This window comes from Amia ocellicauda, chromosome 4 (genome assembly GCF_036373705.1).
Source record: "Amia ocellicauda isolate fAmiCal2 chromosome 4, fAmiCal2.hap1, whole genome shotgun sequence".
Taxonomy (NCBI): Eukaryota; Metazoa; Chordata; class Actinopteri; order Amiiformes; family Amiidae; genus Amia; species Amia ocellicauda.
Window position 1 is genome coordinate 18397309 of NC_089853.1, and position 18430 is coordinate 18415738.

The 18430-nt window shown below is 48.1% G+C and overlaps 1 protein-coding gene across 2 annotated transcripts; it reads right to left on the reverse strand.

Annotated features, from left to right (window-relative positions):
* Positions 1–297: 297 nt before the first annotated feature.
* LOC136747889 (membrane progestin receptor gamma-B) lies at positions 298–16113 on the reverse strand. 2 transcript variants are annotated; one of them, XM_066701199.1, is made up of 9 exons: positions 15977–16113; positions 10747–11124; positions 10370–10497; positions 7598–7803; positions 7377–7503; positions 6812–6856; positions 4099–4195; positions 3564–3708; positions 298–3174 (listed from the first exon to the last, which is right to left on the reverse strand). In XM_066701199.1, the coding sequence occupies exons 2-9, from the start codon at positions 10933–10935 to the stop codon at positions 2888–2890; spliced, it is 1224 nt and encodes a 407-aa protein (XP_066557296.1). In that variant the 5' UTR covers positions 10936–11124; positions 15977–16113; the 3' UTR covers positions 298–2887. The 2 variants fall into 2 exon arrangements, with proteins under 2 accessions (XP_066557296.1, XP_066557297.1); XM_066701200.1 differs by lacking the exon at positions 6812–6856.
* Positions 16114–18430: the final 2317 nt, after the last annotated feature.

Here is an 18430-nt window from a genome sequence, read left to right on the forward strand (position 1 = left end):
TGGTTCGGCCTGAACTGCTGATTTTTAATCAAACCTATCGGTCCCTGTGGCCCACTTGCAGCGGTGTGGTTTAATGTGCTGCCGTTAACTAATTGCAGCCTGGGGCACCTCCTGATAAAACACACCTTCTCCCACCCTGCCACACGGAGCTGCTTACCCCCGCCATGTCTGGGTTCTGCAGGGAGAGAGTGCAAACTGCGCCCAGGGGTCATTGAGCCGCAGTGCTGAGTTGCTGCGTTAATTAACTGACCCTAACGGTTTTCCTAACCGCCACATCAAAAGGCTAAGAAGACAACAAAGTTTTGTATAGAAATGTATTGTTGGAAAAATAGAGCACCTAATAATAAAAAAAAATCCAGTTTTCAACATATACATACAAAAGAAAACAATAAAGGCACATCACATTTTACATTGATCTCATTACATCATAATAATATAATGGATAATACTAAGAATAATTGAAAATGAAGTAACAATATTTTGATGACAAGTTGAACTTAAGGCACAGGAATGCAGAGCCAGCACAAAGACAGACTGGCGCCGAGTGAGGACCCAAACCCAAGACCCGACACTCACAATCTGCACAGCACCCCGTCAATCCCAGGACTACACAAAGCTCCTAAACTCCGCCACTAAAAAGCTTCAATATAAAAGAGAGAAGTACAATTACTGGAGAGCCAAATAACTATACAAATCCCACCCCCCGGCAGTACAAACCAAGGGGAATCAAGTTTCTCCAGAATTATGTGCCTTTTCATATCATATCGTTTAACAGGATTGTGGTTAACTGTCAAATGGACAGAGTAACACACCAGTGCCCTTCAGCTTTCGCTCTCTAATACTCCTCTGCCCTGGAACTGTTTCAGCCTTGCGAGGAACGAGATGGCCGTTCTAACAGGGACAGGAAGAACGGTGGACCTGAGGAGACATGCTCCACCAGGCACTGGGAGGAAATGTAATACGGAATACATAAAGAAACCACAGAGACAGCTGAGCTAGTGACATGAATGACAAAAGACAAGAAAAATCTCTGGGTTTAGAAACTAGAAAGGCGTCCGTCACCCCACCACACCCTACTCAACCGTCAATGAAGAAACACCAATCAAATCAAAATAATGAAATATGTCCTTAATGAATTAATGTAGAAACACTACCCAGTGGGATCATGTAACACCGCACCTGTCCTGAATCATCCTTGAAATTAAGCAGCTTATTTTGGCACCCCAGTCATGCCTCTCTTTCTGACCCCTGTAACACACACCTCCCAGATCAAGGCGCTGCACTGCAGGGTTTCAGACTGGGCTGGTGGTCACCGACGCAGGAGTAGGGAAGAAGGAACAGGCCACAGCAGAAGCAGCCCACCCTGATGTTAGCCCTGTCAGAATTGGCCACAGAGAGGGCTGCTTCGTTGCTTGTGTTGGATTCCTCCAGGTTTGAGCGGTCAGGGCGCGCTCATGGTCAGCTGCAGGGTGACACTACAGCCTCTCCTGTGAATTCACCGAGCCCTGGATTCGTTCCCCTACATCAGCTCTTCATCACATTATCATGATAAAAATACAACTTGGTATAAAAGCCTTAAATCAGTGTACTGTCTAAAGCAATCTTCACATGGACCTGGTCACAGGCACGGCAAAATCAGGAGCACTGCAAGTGTGCTCTGATGTTCAACACTGACTCAGGTTAAAATAAACACACCCACAAAAAGACCCATAAACAAGCTATACAACAATCATATCAAACCCCAAACAGTAGAAAAGTCTAGAAAACACACTATAGAGTGCAGGCACAGTAAGGTTTAGAGGTTCAGTGGTTTCCTTTAACTCTTTAAGCACCGTGATCGTGAAAAAAAATCTGACCCATGATCAGGTAATCGTGAAGTGCACATTATAGAAAAACAAATATTTTCTTATGAGAAAAGTTTGACGCGGTCACAAGGCTGCCCCTGGAGCTCAGACACCACTGACTTGTTGGTGCCAAGGCTGCTCATTTCATTAAGCCGGGGCTCTGTCTGCCTGAGCATCAGTGAGAGGGAGTCAGGTCAACCACAGCTCCCCTTCACAGTGTGGCCGTCTCTCTCTTCCTCCTGACAGGAGCAAGAGGACCTCTTCTTGTGTTTAACATCACTGAACACAGTGACTGACACTATTGTCCAGCAGCTTTTGACTAGCTCCCTGCTAATCACTCAGACCATCTTCCCATCCCACCAAGCATGTCCCACTGTGGATCCATTAACCATTTTAATCCACCAAACAGAACTCTTTCCAGTGACTTGGGAGCCCTGAATATATAATATAATATATATATATATGTTAGTGCATCTCTCTCGGTCAAGGAATATTGCAGATGAGGGGAAAATATGCTTCCCTTCCAGTCCCACAAAACGTGCAAAATATCACAGAAGGTGTGCAAATAACATTCACCGGACTGAGACTGAGAAAGGTCAGCCCCTCCCTTCAAGCATCCCAGCTCATGAGTGTGACAATACAATTAAAAGGAGCATCCAAACACAATGCCAGGTCGAGGGAGCACTACGCTGCCTGGCGCTGGCCCACAGAGCAGCGGCTCTCTGGGGCAATGTCAGTGAGCCAATCCCTTCCTTTCATTCCCTGTGATAGGGTGTCCCACGTAGAGCAAAAGCACAGAAATGCGTAGATATGCACAGACACACAACAGACACATTCAGACACACACAGAAACACAGACATACAGAGATGCATATACACACACATAGACACACAGACACAAAGACACACTCAGACACAGAAACGCACAGACCACTGGAGACACACAGACACAGCTTCAGAGTAGGAGCCCCCTCCCACGAGGCCGAACACAGACTGCAGTTTTCAGCCGGAGCGGCAGAGGAGGAGCCATTCCCAGACTGCAGTTATTTGGTGGAAGCCCTTGATGCTGACCGGGGCCTCCAGCTGCGCTTGTGCCTCTTGTTGACAGCAGTGGTGGTGGGCACCCAGTATAGTGCCTGGCTGAAGGCATAGATGATGCAGAGGCTGAGAGCCACACAGAGCAGCGCCGGCCCCACAGAGCTGCCGAAGGTCACGGGGGGGCCGTGTGCCAGCAGACACTCCCGGCGCAGTTCCATGTCCAGGATGATGGACTCCATTTGGACGTTCGTGCTGAAGATCGCGCACACATGGAACAGCTGGTGGCTGTGACCTGCAGGAAGCGACAAGGAGAAACACTGAGCTGTGAGCACACCATGTCACACTGCATCACAATGAGCAGACCCTGGTCCTCAACAAGAGTGAAAGGCATCCTGTACTCTTCCCTGTGCCCAGATCACACTGCCAGGCTGTCTCCCACATTCGGAGCGTCTCCCGTGACCTGATGAGACCCCACAATCGATGATAGACTCGTCATCCTGGCTCCTTCCGACCTCTTCACACAGACAAAGTGTTTTTTACAAGGAGTATTGGCTATTTTTTACTTTTCACACCAACTAACACACACACACTCTGTCTGAGCAAGTCTGATCAGACGATTATTGCCATTAGGAACAATGCTGGGATGGAAAAAATACAAATACAAAATCAAAGGAGACGCACCGATGTAGTCAAAGCAGCCAGGGGCCAGGCGCTCTGGGAGGTGCATGGCAAACAGGAAGCAGGTGAGGAAGGCGAGGGAAACATGTTGGTAGTGTAGCATGTTGCTCGCATTGTCTGTGCAGCCGACTCCCGCGCACACGAAGATCTGTGGACACAACAACAGACAGACACTCGGTCACATCAGCCAGTGGGGCCATCGCCCCTGACTGATGCTTATTATCAGGGCACTGAGTGTGTGAAATGCCCAGAGGTTGTGGTGATGACTCTACTGTGAAACACAGGGAAAGGTCCCAACTGATGACCACTAACTCTGCAACAACAGAAATGCACAACTGAGAGGGCACACGATACACCTTGCAACAGGATGAGGCATACTGCATCACTATTTGGAAAAAAAATCAGAAACCACAGAAGAACACACAAAACATAAAACAAAATAAAAATGTGTGTGTGTGTGTGTGTGTGTTAGTGTGAAGCACATTAACAGAAACATTCATATCCCCACTGGCAGAAAGTGCAGTCCTAGCATACTCACGCGGTAGAAGACAGGAATGTTGTCAAACAGGTAGGGGTATGCAAATGCGAGGATGCGCAGTACCTTCGCCAGCCTTGGCCTCTTACCCTCTGGAAACCTACACAAACGAAGGAAGGAGACACAATGACACCACAATGTAGGGCCCTGGCTGCCTTGTTTAAAGCCAGAGGCTTCTTGATTCAGTGCAGCAAAGCAGTGTCTATCAACAGCTAGGGAGTGTATAAAACAGGGACTGGGCAAACTAGCTAGAGCTGTGGCTGAAAGGTTGCCCAGTGCATTTTATTTATGAAGGTGTGGAGGTGCCACGTGAGGTTTGGTATGTTTCATATCATATTCCGCTTTGTGCGTCGCTTGCGTAACACAGTGTCGGCAGGGAACCCGCCTGAATTCGTCTGAGGCGGGTGATGAATAGAGTTGTGAGTCACTGCCCGGGGGAGTGCAGGGCGGGAGTCAGAAATGAGGGACGGTATCCCACGGCTACCATAAATCAATCTGCTTGTGTTAACGACACACATCCCTTCGGCAGTGATTAAGGCAAAATCAATGAAGTCAAAGCCAATGACATTAAGTGATTTCAGTTCCATCCCTCATTGTCCCATCGCAAAGCCAAAAGCAAACAATGGATTAGCAGGGTAATCTGTGATCTTTATCAATCAAAACCCATCGTTTTACACTCAATTGTGCAATCGTGCAAAAATCTGCAATTGAGCAGCACTGCCTCGAGCTGCACTGTGCAAACAGGGGCTGTATCAGTACAGACCTTCAGTGCAGTCAAATATTTACCAATGCAGCCCAATCTCTCTCGATCAAGTCAGTACTTCCTTGGCCGTTGCTTCTATCAGAGAAAACACAGCTGCCATATCAGGGTACACCTGTCCCAATATGGACATTTGTTGTATGTTGTTTTGCTGCTGTTGTCAGAGTCAAGAACACAGATTTCTCCTCAGGCACTTTCAGGTGCTGCAGCAGAAATCCATTAAACCTCTTTACATTGCTGTTGAGCAAATGGCATGAAAATTGTCCAGACGCGACAGACACTCATCACTTTAACTGACAGTGTAGTTAGTTAGCCATTATACCCAACCGACTATGAGGTTTTCAAGTGAAAGTCAATTTATGTCTGTGTGACCCTTCCCTGGACCTGCTTTACTAGTACTGGGCATAAGGGAAAATAAAATAAAAATATCAAGGTGTAATAGCACATCCCTGGCACTAGCAGACATGGACCAGACCTGGCTTGGGATGGTTCGTGGTCAGGAGGGAGCATTTGCAGCTGTGCAGGGGGGCATCATAGGCTCCCCTAATCGCTCTGACTCAGGACCACAGGCTCCCCGGGGAATGAAAAAGCATCTTGTCATCGTGGTCTGGGTCTGCCTCTCCTTGCCCGGCCAGCAAGGAGAGGGGGGTATCCACAACATGATAATAACGACACCTGTCTCCTGAGACACAAGCACCCTGTGAACCAGAGGCCGGTTGCGTAAACATAGACTAAGTCTTTGTCTTTGTATAATTATAAGTCATACTAACAATAGACATTCAGTTAAAACCATTACATTAAACAGTCTTTCCTTAGACTGGTCTTACTTAGTCAATCAAGCAACAAACATGGCAGACACTTCTCTAAAATAGCGATGAACCCAGTTCACAGTAACTGAAAATCTATGCTAGATATTGAAATCTAATACAGAAAAATATATATACTTTTCTGAAACTTCCACTAACACACTCAAGCACAAGGCGTGGGATAAAATAAAAAGTTAAGTGTTAACCCGCTTTGCATGCAATCTGTAAAAGACATGCAGAAACTATGGAAAAATATGCTAAAAAAAACAGGAAACATTCGCATACTGGAGGAGGATCTCCATCAAAACTTACAGACCACAGAACTGATTATTGAAATCTTTGGGGAGGAGTCTGGAGGGACAGTGTTGCCATAGTCTCACGCAACACAAGCAGTTTCAATGGAAAGATAGACTTAAATTCTAAGTTAGCCTGGGGGCAAGGAGGCTAACTTTTCAGCTATTAGTCTTAATTTTTATGCAACTGACTAACTGACAAGTCTAATATAGCTTTATGCAACCTATCAGCACCCTGCAGCCCCAACCTCCGACAGAGCACACAGCGTAGAGATACGCCACCGCTGAGATCAGGGAGAGGAAGCAACACGTCCTGTGACACAATCGCATCGGGTCAGGGGCAGGAGATGTACCAGAGATATCTGTGAGCGAACGATTTGTTCTGTTTATTAACAGAGAACCCAGGAAGATTAGATTAGAAAGAAAAAAAAAATCTAGTGAAGTGAGATTGTGAAGAGGTCGAAGAGGATACATTTTTTGTGCCAGATCTGTCAGTGATTTTTCTAATTGGAGTCGAGGGGCTCAGTTCTTGCTGCACTGAGTCACAGCAGGTGGGGAGACAGCCAGTGCCGTTCTCTGTGTGTCTTTTGATCTCTGGGCTTGGCTTGGGAAGATAGCCTTACTACAAGTGACCCGGCACCTCAACATGTTACAAGGGAAGTCAAAATACACCATTTTTTTTCTTATTGCTGTCTCCAGCTCGCTGAGCACAGTGCAGCGCGAGTCCCAGTACTCTCTCAGGTGCTTCTGTCGATTTCCATGCTCATGCAGGAAGCCCCCCATCGACCCCCGGCCCACCCTCACCACCCCGTAGGCAGCAGCTGTGAATTGAAATCCAATAATAAGGTGGTAATTACCTTTCTATGGTGTCATGGTTATAATGGAGAAATGGTAAGCCAAGCCTTAGCAGGGAGAAGAGATGGGAGAGGTGAGAGGGGAGGGAGAGGGAAGTTTAGACAACAGCTAGTTGTCTACTGCTACCCCAAAACAAAGCAGACAAAAACACAAACCACAGTGTTAAATACCATTGCTTGTCAATACAGAGAGCCATTCAGTGTTTTGCTGTCTACGGCAAAACTACCATCATGCAGGAGAAGCAGGACAGCACGAGCGAGACATACCAGCACAACAGGTTAGTGCACCCTGAGCAAATCTGCTTGATATGTTTCCTTACACAAATCCTGCTTTACGGTTGCTAATTGCGGTGAAAACCAAACAAATCTAATTCAACAAATTAAACCAACAAACTCCCCTATGCATTTCACCATCAACACATTTCTCATACCAATGTAAACTTGCTCAGAGGAGTGAGTGCACCCAGCGGCCATGCCTCCGAGAGCGACAGTGTTTGCTCACAGACTCTGTTATCGCCTACACCAAAGGGCACGGCACAGAGCCGCTCGCCGCAGTGGCCCTACTTACCGGGAGTAGCAGGCCAGGGCGGTGCAGATGACAGTGTTAAGCACAGCCACTGGCACATAGTAGTGGTGGAAGCTGCTGTTCACCCATCGGTCTGGGATGACATAGGCTGAATAGGTGATGGCTGAACCTGCAGGACATGAACGCACACACAAGGTCGTCAGGAGCCAGGGCAGGGCAGGGTGGGAGGGGCAGGGAGGGTGGTGCCGGGCAGGGAGGCTCACCTAGGCTGTACAAACTCAGAGCACCATAGTCGAAGAAGAAGCAGACGTGGCGTGCCCGGACGGACATGGTGCTGAAGGTATGGGCGCAGCTGGAGGCCAGTGGGTACATGCAGCAGGACAGCAGGAACACCAGCAGGGGCCAGGAGTAGCAGTCGGCCCACACATCCTGCATGTACAGCACGCCCAGCAGCTTCCACAGGAAATACCTGCCAGGGCCAAATACAGACAACATACTACAACACACTGCGTACTGCAACACAACACATAGAACAACCTGATGTCACACAATACTAGTGTCTTAAGTTCACACTCATTCATTGTTTGCTCGCAGAGTGTAGTCTGTAGACACTGAAGAACTAAATTTAATATTTCTAGATACATTTCACATTCCTAGAGTTTTAAAGCTGACGTTCTCTGTTACTCTTTTAACCTGGCAAGGGCTGACACAGCCTCTCTCAACAGTATAGATTATTTCTATAATTTCTAATATAGCCATCTAATCCCTAAGGCTCTGCATTCTGTTGTTGCCCTGCATCTTGTTGTTTAACAAAACTTGCTGTGTTAGCATCCTTGACTGACAGGTTATTCATTCTAAATTCTATGTAGTAAGTAATTTAAATGTCTCTGTTAATTAGGTTCAATTTGCTTAGTAAGCTTGTTTGCACCAATCAAGAAGGAAAGAACTGTGTTCTCTGTCTTGTACACAACCCATAAAATACCAAATGCAACTTAGAAATGTTGAGACTGAGGAAACTTCCCAGGTCAGGCTCCCCTGCAGCTGCCGGAATAAAGAATCAACCTTCTACGACATTGCGAGTCTTGTGCTATTTTCTGCAACTCTTCAACACATACACATCATATGTAAAACATCACAGTGCAATGTGTGTGTGTGTGTGTGTGTGTAGTGAATGTCATGCACTGCAATATCTGCTGGGGGTGAAGGAGATAGCTGGCGATTGGGTTGCTGTGGAAAGCAGAAGTCATGTCTTATTGAGAAACTGTCGCTCCTGGATTGGGCTCCTTCAGACAGGGCTGCTCACAGTTCATCCTGTGCATCTGTCTGCTCCTGAGCACCTTAAACACGCCTCTGTCTGTCTGGCCCCACCATGCTTCCTCAGGCTGCATGTGAAGGTGTGCCCAAGACATTGTCCAGAGCCGTGCCAGTTCCCCTCACCATCCACCACGTCTCTGCAGCTGGACGGCGATCTGACGGAGGGCCCAGATCCAGGGCCTCTCTGGCTAAATGAAAATTAGGAGGCAGGGAGGCTGTGTCCGTCTTCAGGCCAGCACCGTTAGGGTGGTGCACCAGCCAGTTTTGCTACCTTTGCTTTGCTTCAGCGTGAGGAGGAAGGGAAGAGATATTTGTAAAGTCCCCATTCTGCCGTGTTTACTCCATGTGTGAACTCATTACTGCTGTGCAGCCTCATTAGCACCAATGACACGCAGCGCCTTGCTGGCACACAGTCTCCCCCAGGACAGGACCCCCCCCCCGCCTGGCCAGGCTGCTCCCCTGGTGTGTGGAAACAAACACTGAGGCTGTGAGTATTATTGGTGCGGCTCCACACATTAAAAGGCACGTAAACATTAAACGGGGAGGTGGCGCGGGCTAGAGGTGAGGTGTGGAGTTGGTTTGTAATAACGACCATACTAGTTATAGCCACATGGGTATACTGCGAGTATGACACCCGCACAGCCAAAGTCACAAACCCAGCCGGCTCCACACTACCTGACCCCTGACCTCTCCCTCCCAGTGAAGACACTCTACCCTCTCACCCCCCAACTTTTGCAAAACCCCCACTTTATTCTCCCGTATGCCCCGTCCCGCTCTGCTCTGTTGCTCTTGGCACAGTAATTCCCTTTTAAAAACAAAAACAAAAAAATAAAACAAAAACAAAGGTGAGCGGGAAGCAGCCCTTGCGACATGTTCCTCGTGTTCACAGAATCAGTGCACGGCAGAGAGCACCTCAGAGCCTGCAGGCCAACCAACCTCGCTGGTGGGGGAAGAGACAGTTAAGCGCTTACACAACACCTGCAAACCCCTTTTCACTGCCCTACCACCTAGCAGCAAAACACTGAGTGCTTATCATCAGACCATCTGCAGGCTGCGGAGGGAGCAGCCCTGTATTTCACTCCACCATGAATAACCACGTCCAGTCGGACTGAAGAACTTCAAAACAACATCCTGATGAATCCACTGAAACCAGGAGCACTCTCCTGAATGTTTCAATGAGATCAGATAAAAAATACAAAAACACACCCTGGGTGTGTAAGAGATACTCTGAAGCCAGCAGTCACACTGCAAGACACAGAGATGTGCAATTCACAAGCAGGTTTGTCGTTTTTTGAAGTTCTTGTTCTTTAAGCCTCCATAAACTCACACCAGCTGCCAACCAGCTGCCAATCGGCCTTCTGGCAGCAGAAGGAATGAAAAACTCTGCACAGACAGAAGCCAGCCAGTCGGAGAGAGGAAATCTCGAGGGTCTGGTCTGCCTTGAGTGAGAAGTGAGAACAGCTTCTTGTTTCCCCGTGTGGAGAAGCAGGCTGTGTGACAATGGGAACCGGCCTGTTTATTTCTGCTGTGACATGAAAAGCAGGGTTTGGAGTAACACCAATCCTACAGCTGCGGCACCATGTAGTGTAGCCTAGTGTACATTGTGTTGTGTAGTGTAGGATAGTGCACACTGGGAACGTGTACCGTAGTATATGCTGTATAGTGTAGGTGTAGCCTAGCCACAATCAGAACTGTGTGAATGGACATGGAGAGAGCCATACCAGGTGGGCAAGAAGTGGGTCCAGATGTTGAGCGTTTCATTGGTCAGCTGGAAGACACTGAGCAGGCAGTCTGTGGCAGAGCTGCAGGGGTGCCGGTAACCCGAGATGATGCCATCCTCATGGAACACCTATGTGGCACAGAGTGGAGTGGGACAGAAATGGGATTTGACACAGGGATGTACAGGGACAGAAAAACGCACAGAGACATGCAGAGATGCACAGACATGCACAAAGAGAGAAGCCGCAGGAACCAATGAAGCCTGCATGGCTGCATGGCAAACTCACAAACATGCTGCCTGCAGGTCCTCAGTTAAGGACATGCTCAATACTGTGGCAGTGCTGTTTGCAAGAACCCGGAGGACCAAGCACGGACTTACTTTGGGCACCTGGTTGATGCTGAAGACACGAGGAAGCTTCACACTCAGCATGGTGGACAGGAGCGAGAGAGGAGAGGAGAGGGTGAGAGACAGGCAGAGAGACAGAGGAGCAGAGAGGGAGACAGGGTTAATCCTGGGAGGATTCCTGCGGGTCCCGCCCTGCTCTCTGCTCTCGGCTTCCAGCGTCATCCGGCACAGCTCCTTTACCCGTCCCTTCACACCCCAGCACTGCCCACACTGCCAGTCAGCCCGCAGGCAGCCCCTCTCCACTTGCCAGTCAGTCCACAGGCAGCCCCTCGCACGTCTCTTCTCCTGCAGTGGGCTCCTATGCTCCCTCTCTCCTGCTCCCAGTCCCTCTCCACCAGGAACTAAGGGCAGCTGTGGGAGACAACACGAATCCTTGTTAATGAGCTATGCTGTGAAGAGAGGTGACTTCCAGCCTGCAAACATGCAGCCAACAGAAAGCCTGCATGTCGTCAGGGTTGCACATTTGAAAACAAACAAACAACCGTCTTTTACTCTTCTTCTCTTTCCGTTCTTGATCAAAATCTGTGTTTTTGCTTGAATCATTCAGGGAGAGATGTCCTTATCAGGACGCTGTGCTTCTGATTGTTCTGAAGGGTGAACAAAACAACAGACCTCACAGCTTCCACCCGACACTCTCGGCAAAGAGCAGAGCTGGGCAGGAGCGGAAAGCAGCCGATCTCGGCCCGCCAGACTGTGCTCCCAGGCAGCAGCACCTTTCACTGACACCTCCTGTCCACACGCCGGCCCGAGGCAGTATTTTTAGATCTGACTATTTCCTTGACAACTGGCTTGATCCGCCCATAGGGGAAGAAACAAGGACCAAAAACAAAAACAGTCACTTTAATAAGCTTCAGAGGAGGCCAGCCTTGCTTTTGTACTCACAGTACAGCCCGCCCAAACACAGAAGAGAAAAGGATTGTAGTATTGCCACTATATCCACTGTTCAACCAGCTCTCTTTCACTTCTGTTTGTTTCTTCGGCTGTCCTAGAGGCTGTCCGGTCTGCGGTTCAGGGAATCGGAGACAGAGGGAAGTGTTGTTGCTGGGCAGGGGGGTCAAGGGTCAAGCCCTCGTCACACCTGCACCCCCAAGACACTGCTGTAATCAATCCAATTTCCGCCCCCACTCACTCACTCTCACCTTCACAGTCACTCACTCTCACTTACAAAGGCTGCCGCCCATTTCCCCAGCACAGAGAGCAACGCCCCACTGCGAAGTCAGACATCAGTCACAATAATTTAAAACAGCTGAAACGCCAACACTCTCCCGTTGACTGGGAAAAAAAGCGTGGAGAATGAAAAAGAGTGGCCTGCCTCCTGCACGTCTCACACCTACAGTAGCCTCACACTAACCCCCCCACCCCCAGCCAGGCAGCACTGCCAAACACAGCTCACAATCCACTCCCTCGGGACACTCACACCCCCCACTGCGTGCTATAAATACCAGCCCTCTGGACCACTGTCCGTCAGGGTCAGCCCAGCTCCACTCCCAAATCTCCAACTCTCGTCACCAGGGAAGGCAGATTCCAGCCTGGGCAGCACTTGATGCTGCTCTGCTATAGTGCCCAGCCAGTGTCCTGCCCAGTCCCTCTCTCCCTGAGCTGCACAGCCAGACAGAATGCCTGGACGGGGATCAGTAAGCTGCCGTTTTCGCCCCGACACAGAGATAAAGGGCTGGCACACCCAGCTGCTCACACCAGCAATGTCACCTTCTAGCTAATGGGTTGTTCTGCCGGTGCCAGTTAATGTGTTAATGATCTAACATGTTCTCTTTAAAATCCGTCTTCAGCTCTGGGCTAGTGTGTGCCGTCTCACAGCTCAGTGGATAATTAACTACTCCTCCAAGTTAGCAAGAGCGGAGATTTACAGAGTTCAAGTTTTTAAAATAATTTATTGCACAGGTCTCATACTGGTGCCAGAAACATTTCTATAAAAAATGTTGTTGTTTTTTAAGACAGGAATCAAGGTGTATTTGATCCTAGTTTTCCTTTGGAGATAAGCATAGTTAATCTTAAAGTTCCAATGCTTAAAAAAAAAAAAAAAAAAAAAAAATCCAGCCCTGGCGACCTCCCGTCGGGCAGCTCTGTTCACTGTCCCAGCATGATATTCAGAGCTGCAGGACTCTGGTGTCTTTCAGCACTGGACCAGCAGGACAGAGAAGAAACAGCAGGAAACAAAAATACTTGAGCAGCATCGATAAAACGAGAAGAGAAACAAAAAACTGACAGTACAGTAGTGTTTCATTTGAACACCAGTTAGTGTATTTGTATAATCAAATGTCCTGCTTTCCATGTCACGCTGTGCAGGGCAGTGTGCCGAGCTGCTGGACATCAGGCAGCACAGCCCAGCCCTCCTGCTCTTACTCTGACTGCCACCACGCTTGAAACCCTTATCACTGCCAGACTGTGGCCCATTCCAACTCAGGTTTTTGTTTCAACCAACTCTTTAAGAACCTAACTGAGCTAATTGGCACTCAATAAATGACACAGATGGCTGTGTTGGAGTCCAGTGGCAGTGACCTTCCAGAAGAGCTTCACCAAGGCTCACCAACCTGCCCAAGCTCCAGCGCCATGGCATGGAGTCAGAGACACACAGTGCAGGGCAGGGAATCTGTCTGGACCCGAACAGGTGAACACTGAGCCCAGCAACCCAACGGGGAGCAGCAGAAGAGTTACTGTCTAAAGTCACAGCTATAAAGCAGAAATCAGATTTTCAGGGCATTCCAAGATTAAGGTCTTAAACACGTCTGGTTCAGGGTCACAATCTCGCCCCGAACACCTGCAGACCTGCGGTCTACCTGGCTGATGACACCCTTGTGTCTGCAGTGACAGGCAGGAGGCGCGATGGTTATGCCAGACACTCGGGTAAAGTTCACAGACCCACACTGCTGGTGTGGAATTGTATACCTCTCTGTTAAAATGTTCTCAAACCTCAGACCTGTGATTTAACCTTCACCCTCCTAGAAACTATTTAAACAAACAAACAAACTCTGCCTGGCACCCTGTACTGTACCGTCAACGCCCCTGTACGAGCGTGCTGTGCAAAAATACACATACACAGCCTTGGGGGAGAGTGGATGGGACAGGGGTACTGGAGCAATGATGAATGTGACTGCAGATTTTGCTGTAAAGCACTAAGATTTTACCTGACAGATCCTGTTCTTCCACATGAAGCCAGAAGGAGCTGCCTGCTCTTAGTATTACACAACCAGACAAACAGGAAGAACGAAGACTAAGGTCATCATCATGCTGCTGCTGCTCCACACACACACACACCTACACACACGCGCACACACACACATTCACACCCATCCTAGGAATGCCACGGCAGGACTATAGTCTGAACCCCATCCCAATCTCCCACAGACCCCCACCCACTCGCCCACCACACCCTCCGCCCAGTTCACACTCCTCTGCCTCTGCTTTTGTCCGTCCATGCTGCTGCACTGCTTTCCAGGGAATCACAAACCCCGGCCTCCATTCTTCTGCAAATAAAGCAGTTTAATCTTTTTCAAACCCACACATAAAAACCCCCACACCTGATTCCAGCATTTTCAATGCCACTGCAGAACAGGTTGTACTAAAATAAAATAAAAGCGGGCGGTTGTTTGACTGCGAAATGAAAAACAAAACCCGGAGTAACAGCTTTGTGAATAATGCAGTTCTACCTGAGCTGCAGCATAACAGTCAGAGACCCACACCTGAAGCCTGCATTCAAAATCATTTGCGAGGAGGCCTTCTATGTACACTGGCACAATGGGTCTGTCCAGCTAATCTGAAGAGCATGTCTGAGGCATGGTTCGGCAGTCATCCAGAGATGCAAATACATCATAATCCACTTTTGTGGTTGTGTGGCTTTGTTTCAGTTTGCATTCACACACTCGGTGTGCAAACCAGAAGGAATGACAAATGACACTTGTTAAAATAATAATAATTATAATAATAGGTTAAGCCCGTTGGAATCCAGCTTAAGGAAGTGAATGCTCTAACTGACACTGAATCAGAGAAGAAAGACGAGTTGTGTCTGTCAGTGTAGGAATCTGAATTCAATGGTGATACATAGTTTAGCTCTTAATGATACTCCATCCTCCTCCTTGGCAACAGCACAAAATCTGTAAGCAAACAAACAATCGACCCTGGTCATGCCCAGCCCTATGCCTTCAACAGTTCTACAGTTGTGAAGTAGTGGCTATAATGTTTCTTGCTCCTAAGTTCTGGAGGTGTTCCTCACTGAATCCTGATAAAACCCACACCCCCAGTATCCCGGCCCGGGCGCTCGGGCTCTCAGTGTGGGTCTGGACCGTGCCAGGGCCTCTCAGTCTCACAGGGGTGCCCAGTAGATGCGGACTCCAGTGAAAGCTCTGTTATGCCTCTCCTTCTGTCAGAAAGCTCAAAACCCCCCTTCATGTATTCTGTGCCATGAGGTCCTGCTGTTCACAAGCTGGTCAGCAGCACTCAGGTCAGCGTGCCGTGTCTCTCTGGCCCCAGGGCACTGTGAGGGCACACAGCGCTGTCTGTCTCAAGGTTGCCATTGACACCTCTGACTTATACAGGAAGTTTCCAGACAAACACAAAACAACCGTCTCCTGCACTTGATGATCAAATAGACTTGATCCCCTCAAGACAAAGACATTACATATATATATATATATATATATATATATATATATATATATATATATATATATATATACACACACATCTTTACAGAATTAGACAGGTGTACGTAGCTCACAGTGATGGAAGTACGTATTTCCTGCATGTGTGTGAATGCAATCATTTTGAAAATGTTCAGTTCACCTGTTGAGCTACTGGTATCAACATTATGAAAATACCAAATCTATTTTTTGTTTGTTTGTTTTTAAATCTTTTCAGATAAGGGCAGGTGCACGTTTATCACAGTGTGTGTGTGTGTGTGTGTGTGTGTGTTAACACAACTAAATACTAAAATGAAAATAACATTAAACTGTCACAACCAGCTCTGAGCAGGGTACATACACATTCAGTCAAAGCCAATTACCAGGACAAATATATAATTGCGAACATTTAAGACTTGTTAGACTAGTTAATGCTTCACGACACATCTGCATGTTTGTTCTCAAATAGTTACTGTTGTTATCATCATTGTTCCTACTCATAATTACAATCCTCATCCTCGTCATTTGAAGGAAGTAAGCGAACGAGACTTCAGTGAAAACGTGCTGACCTGTGCGCGGATGCGGCGTGGCAGCGGCTCGGGCTGCAGCAGTGCTCTCCCGGTGCCGGTGCCGGTGTGTCCCGCTGCAGTGGCCGTCTCCCCGGCGGCACGGTGCGTTTTATTCGCCTCCCTGTCCTGTCATGATTTCCGGTGATTGACAGCCGGCCCGGGCCAGCCCTCGCCTACCTGAGGGCTGGAGCTGCCTCCGGATTGGACGAGACGGCCCGGCCCAGCCAGCGCTTACCTGGGGATGCGTCCCGCCCAGAGCGGCCGCCCGCACTCTGCACACGCCGCCTCGGATGCAGTTGACAATGAGAGTCGCTACTATCGCGTTACTCTCTGGTAGTTACTGGGATCACCCCCAACCGCCGATGAAGCAAGTCCCCATTGCAGCGACCATGCGAGTTTGTTGTCAGCTGATGCCCAACTCACACGCTGCTATTTCATCACCCCCAACTGCCGGTTAAGTCAGTTCCCATTGCAACGACCATGCGAGTTTGGAAGGTCATCACATGCACAGGTCTTACACGCTGCTATTTCCAAATAATGAAATGATATCCGTTTTCAGCAGCACTGTGGGAAATCACAGTGCAGCACAGCAATGGGGAGAGAATAAGCATCACTTAAGCAAACGTAGTGTATCACAATAGCATGCAGTGTTTAGTGCAGCATCTTTTTGTCCCCCCATCTTTATTTTGAACTATATTTTTGTCTTGCAGTATTACACCCACTCTTGTCAAGTTTGCACGCTTAAACGTTTAAGCTTTGACATGTCAGTAAAAACATGTCTGTCTGTGCGGGACTCCCCATCTCCTGCAGCCTTGTATCTCCTGAAATGTTCCTCCCTGGCTGAGAGGTGATGTTTGTGTATTCTCTATGGCATTCATTATTTTTGCAGTAACTGTGAAGATCAGATTTGTGCATGCATGAGGCAGAGCCATAGGGAAAAATACTCAGAGTGGAAAAGGCGCTGACCTCGCCTGCAGGGCATTGGTGTCCTACACAGATGGGGCTCTCACACTGCCCTTGCTCACAAACTCCAGAGTGGAGAGACTCGGCTGACTGTTAAATTACCCCCGCCTCTCCGCTGTTACACCGTTCATGCAGCCCACAATTAGAACAGAGCTCTGTATGTTATCAGCTTCAGTGCCACTGTTAAATTACACTGTCGGCCAATCGGCGCCCTCAGTGTTGTTGCGAGAGGCGATCGCTAATGACACGATGCCAGCCCTGCCTGTGGTTGTGTGAGGGCCAGGGGCGGGGCAAGGGGAGACGGTATGTTTCACTAGATTGGGAGGACTGTGTCTACTGTGTTAGCTTGGAGTAATGAATAGTGAAATAAAAAGAAAGTCGACGGATGCAGAAATGCAAAACCTCTTCAGAGTGGAGGCCTGGGGACTGCTAACAGTGCAGATGTTTGCGTCTGTATTATTCATTACTGCTATGAAGAACACATTCAGAGATTCCCACTGTTCTCACATTATAATCAGTTGCGTAATGGTGCAGTAACTATCTGATATGAGAAATCAGTACACAGGGTCCTTTTACAGAAAACAATCACACTGAATGATCTCCAGGCAGATTTGATCAGATGTGGTCGTAATCAGTCACTGCATGCGGTTACGATATTGAAAATAAAACTTGTTTTTGCACTTAATCTTCTCTTGTGCAATAGACTGCTGCCACATCCTTTCCCTTTCAGTGGCCACAAACCCCCCCCCCCCCCCACACACACACACATTTAAGGACCATGACTCTCCACCAGCCTAAGGAGGACCAGTTTTTTTTTTTTCATGAAACAATACATACAAACAAATTGGTGTTTCAAGCTGACTGCTGATATTTATTAAACTATTTAAAAACAACAAATAAACAAAAAATGAACAAACACTCTCATGCACACCACTGACACGCACACAATTAATACACACACACAGATAACTGACACACAAACTTGCTGTGGTTTTCTGGAGATCAGAGACTCAATCACTGTTATATGTTCCGATTGTCTATTGAGTTGTGCACCAGAGCAGCTGAAAGACAGGAGATAGCAGTGTGGAGCAGCTAACCTGGCGGCCCACAGTCCACTGTTGGCATTCTGCCGGCCTCAGCCGTCCCCCGAGAGCACAGGGATGAGCAGCCAGGGATCAGGGCACAGAGCTCCTGCCAGCCATAGGCCAACTGTCTCTGATCCTGCAGCTCTGCAGGCAGCGCTGGGAACTGCAGCACCTTTGCACAGCAAGACTGTGCTCATGGTTTAAGGGTTGATAGTCAGACACCTGCTGAATATGACTACAGCTGACTTCCAGTTGTGTAAATACAGTGAAGACTAATCAAATGCAAATAAAATAATGTTAATAACCTATATGTATATATACGGTCACACACACCCATACATCCAAATGCATAGTTAGGTCCATAAATATTTGGACAGTGACACAATTGTCATAATTTTAGCTCTAT

What these genes read in the sequence shown, in the direction of transcription:
- LOC136747889 (XM_066701199.1), bottom strand. Translation starts at nt 10,935, where the DNA reads ATGACGCTGGAAGCCGAGAGCAGAGAGCAGGGCGGGACCCGCAGGAAT. An exon ending in GCATCAACCAGGTGCCCAAA is followed by an intron (nt 10,498 to 10,746) that starts GTAAGTCCGTGC and finishes TGTGCCACATAG; the next exon opens with GTGTTCCATGAGGATGGCAT. An exon ending in ACCCACTTCTTGCCCACCTG is followed by an intron (nt 7,804 to 10,369) that starts GTATGGCTCTCT and finishes TGGCCCTGGCAG; the next exon opens with GTATTTCCTGTGGAAGCTGC.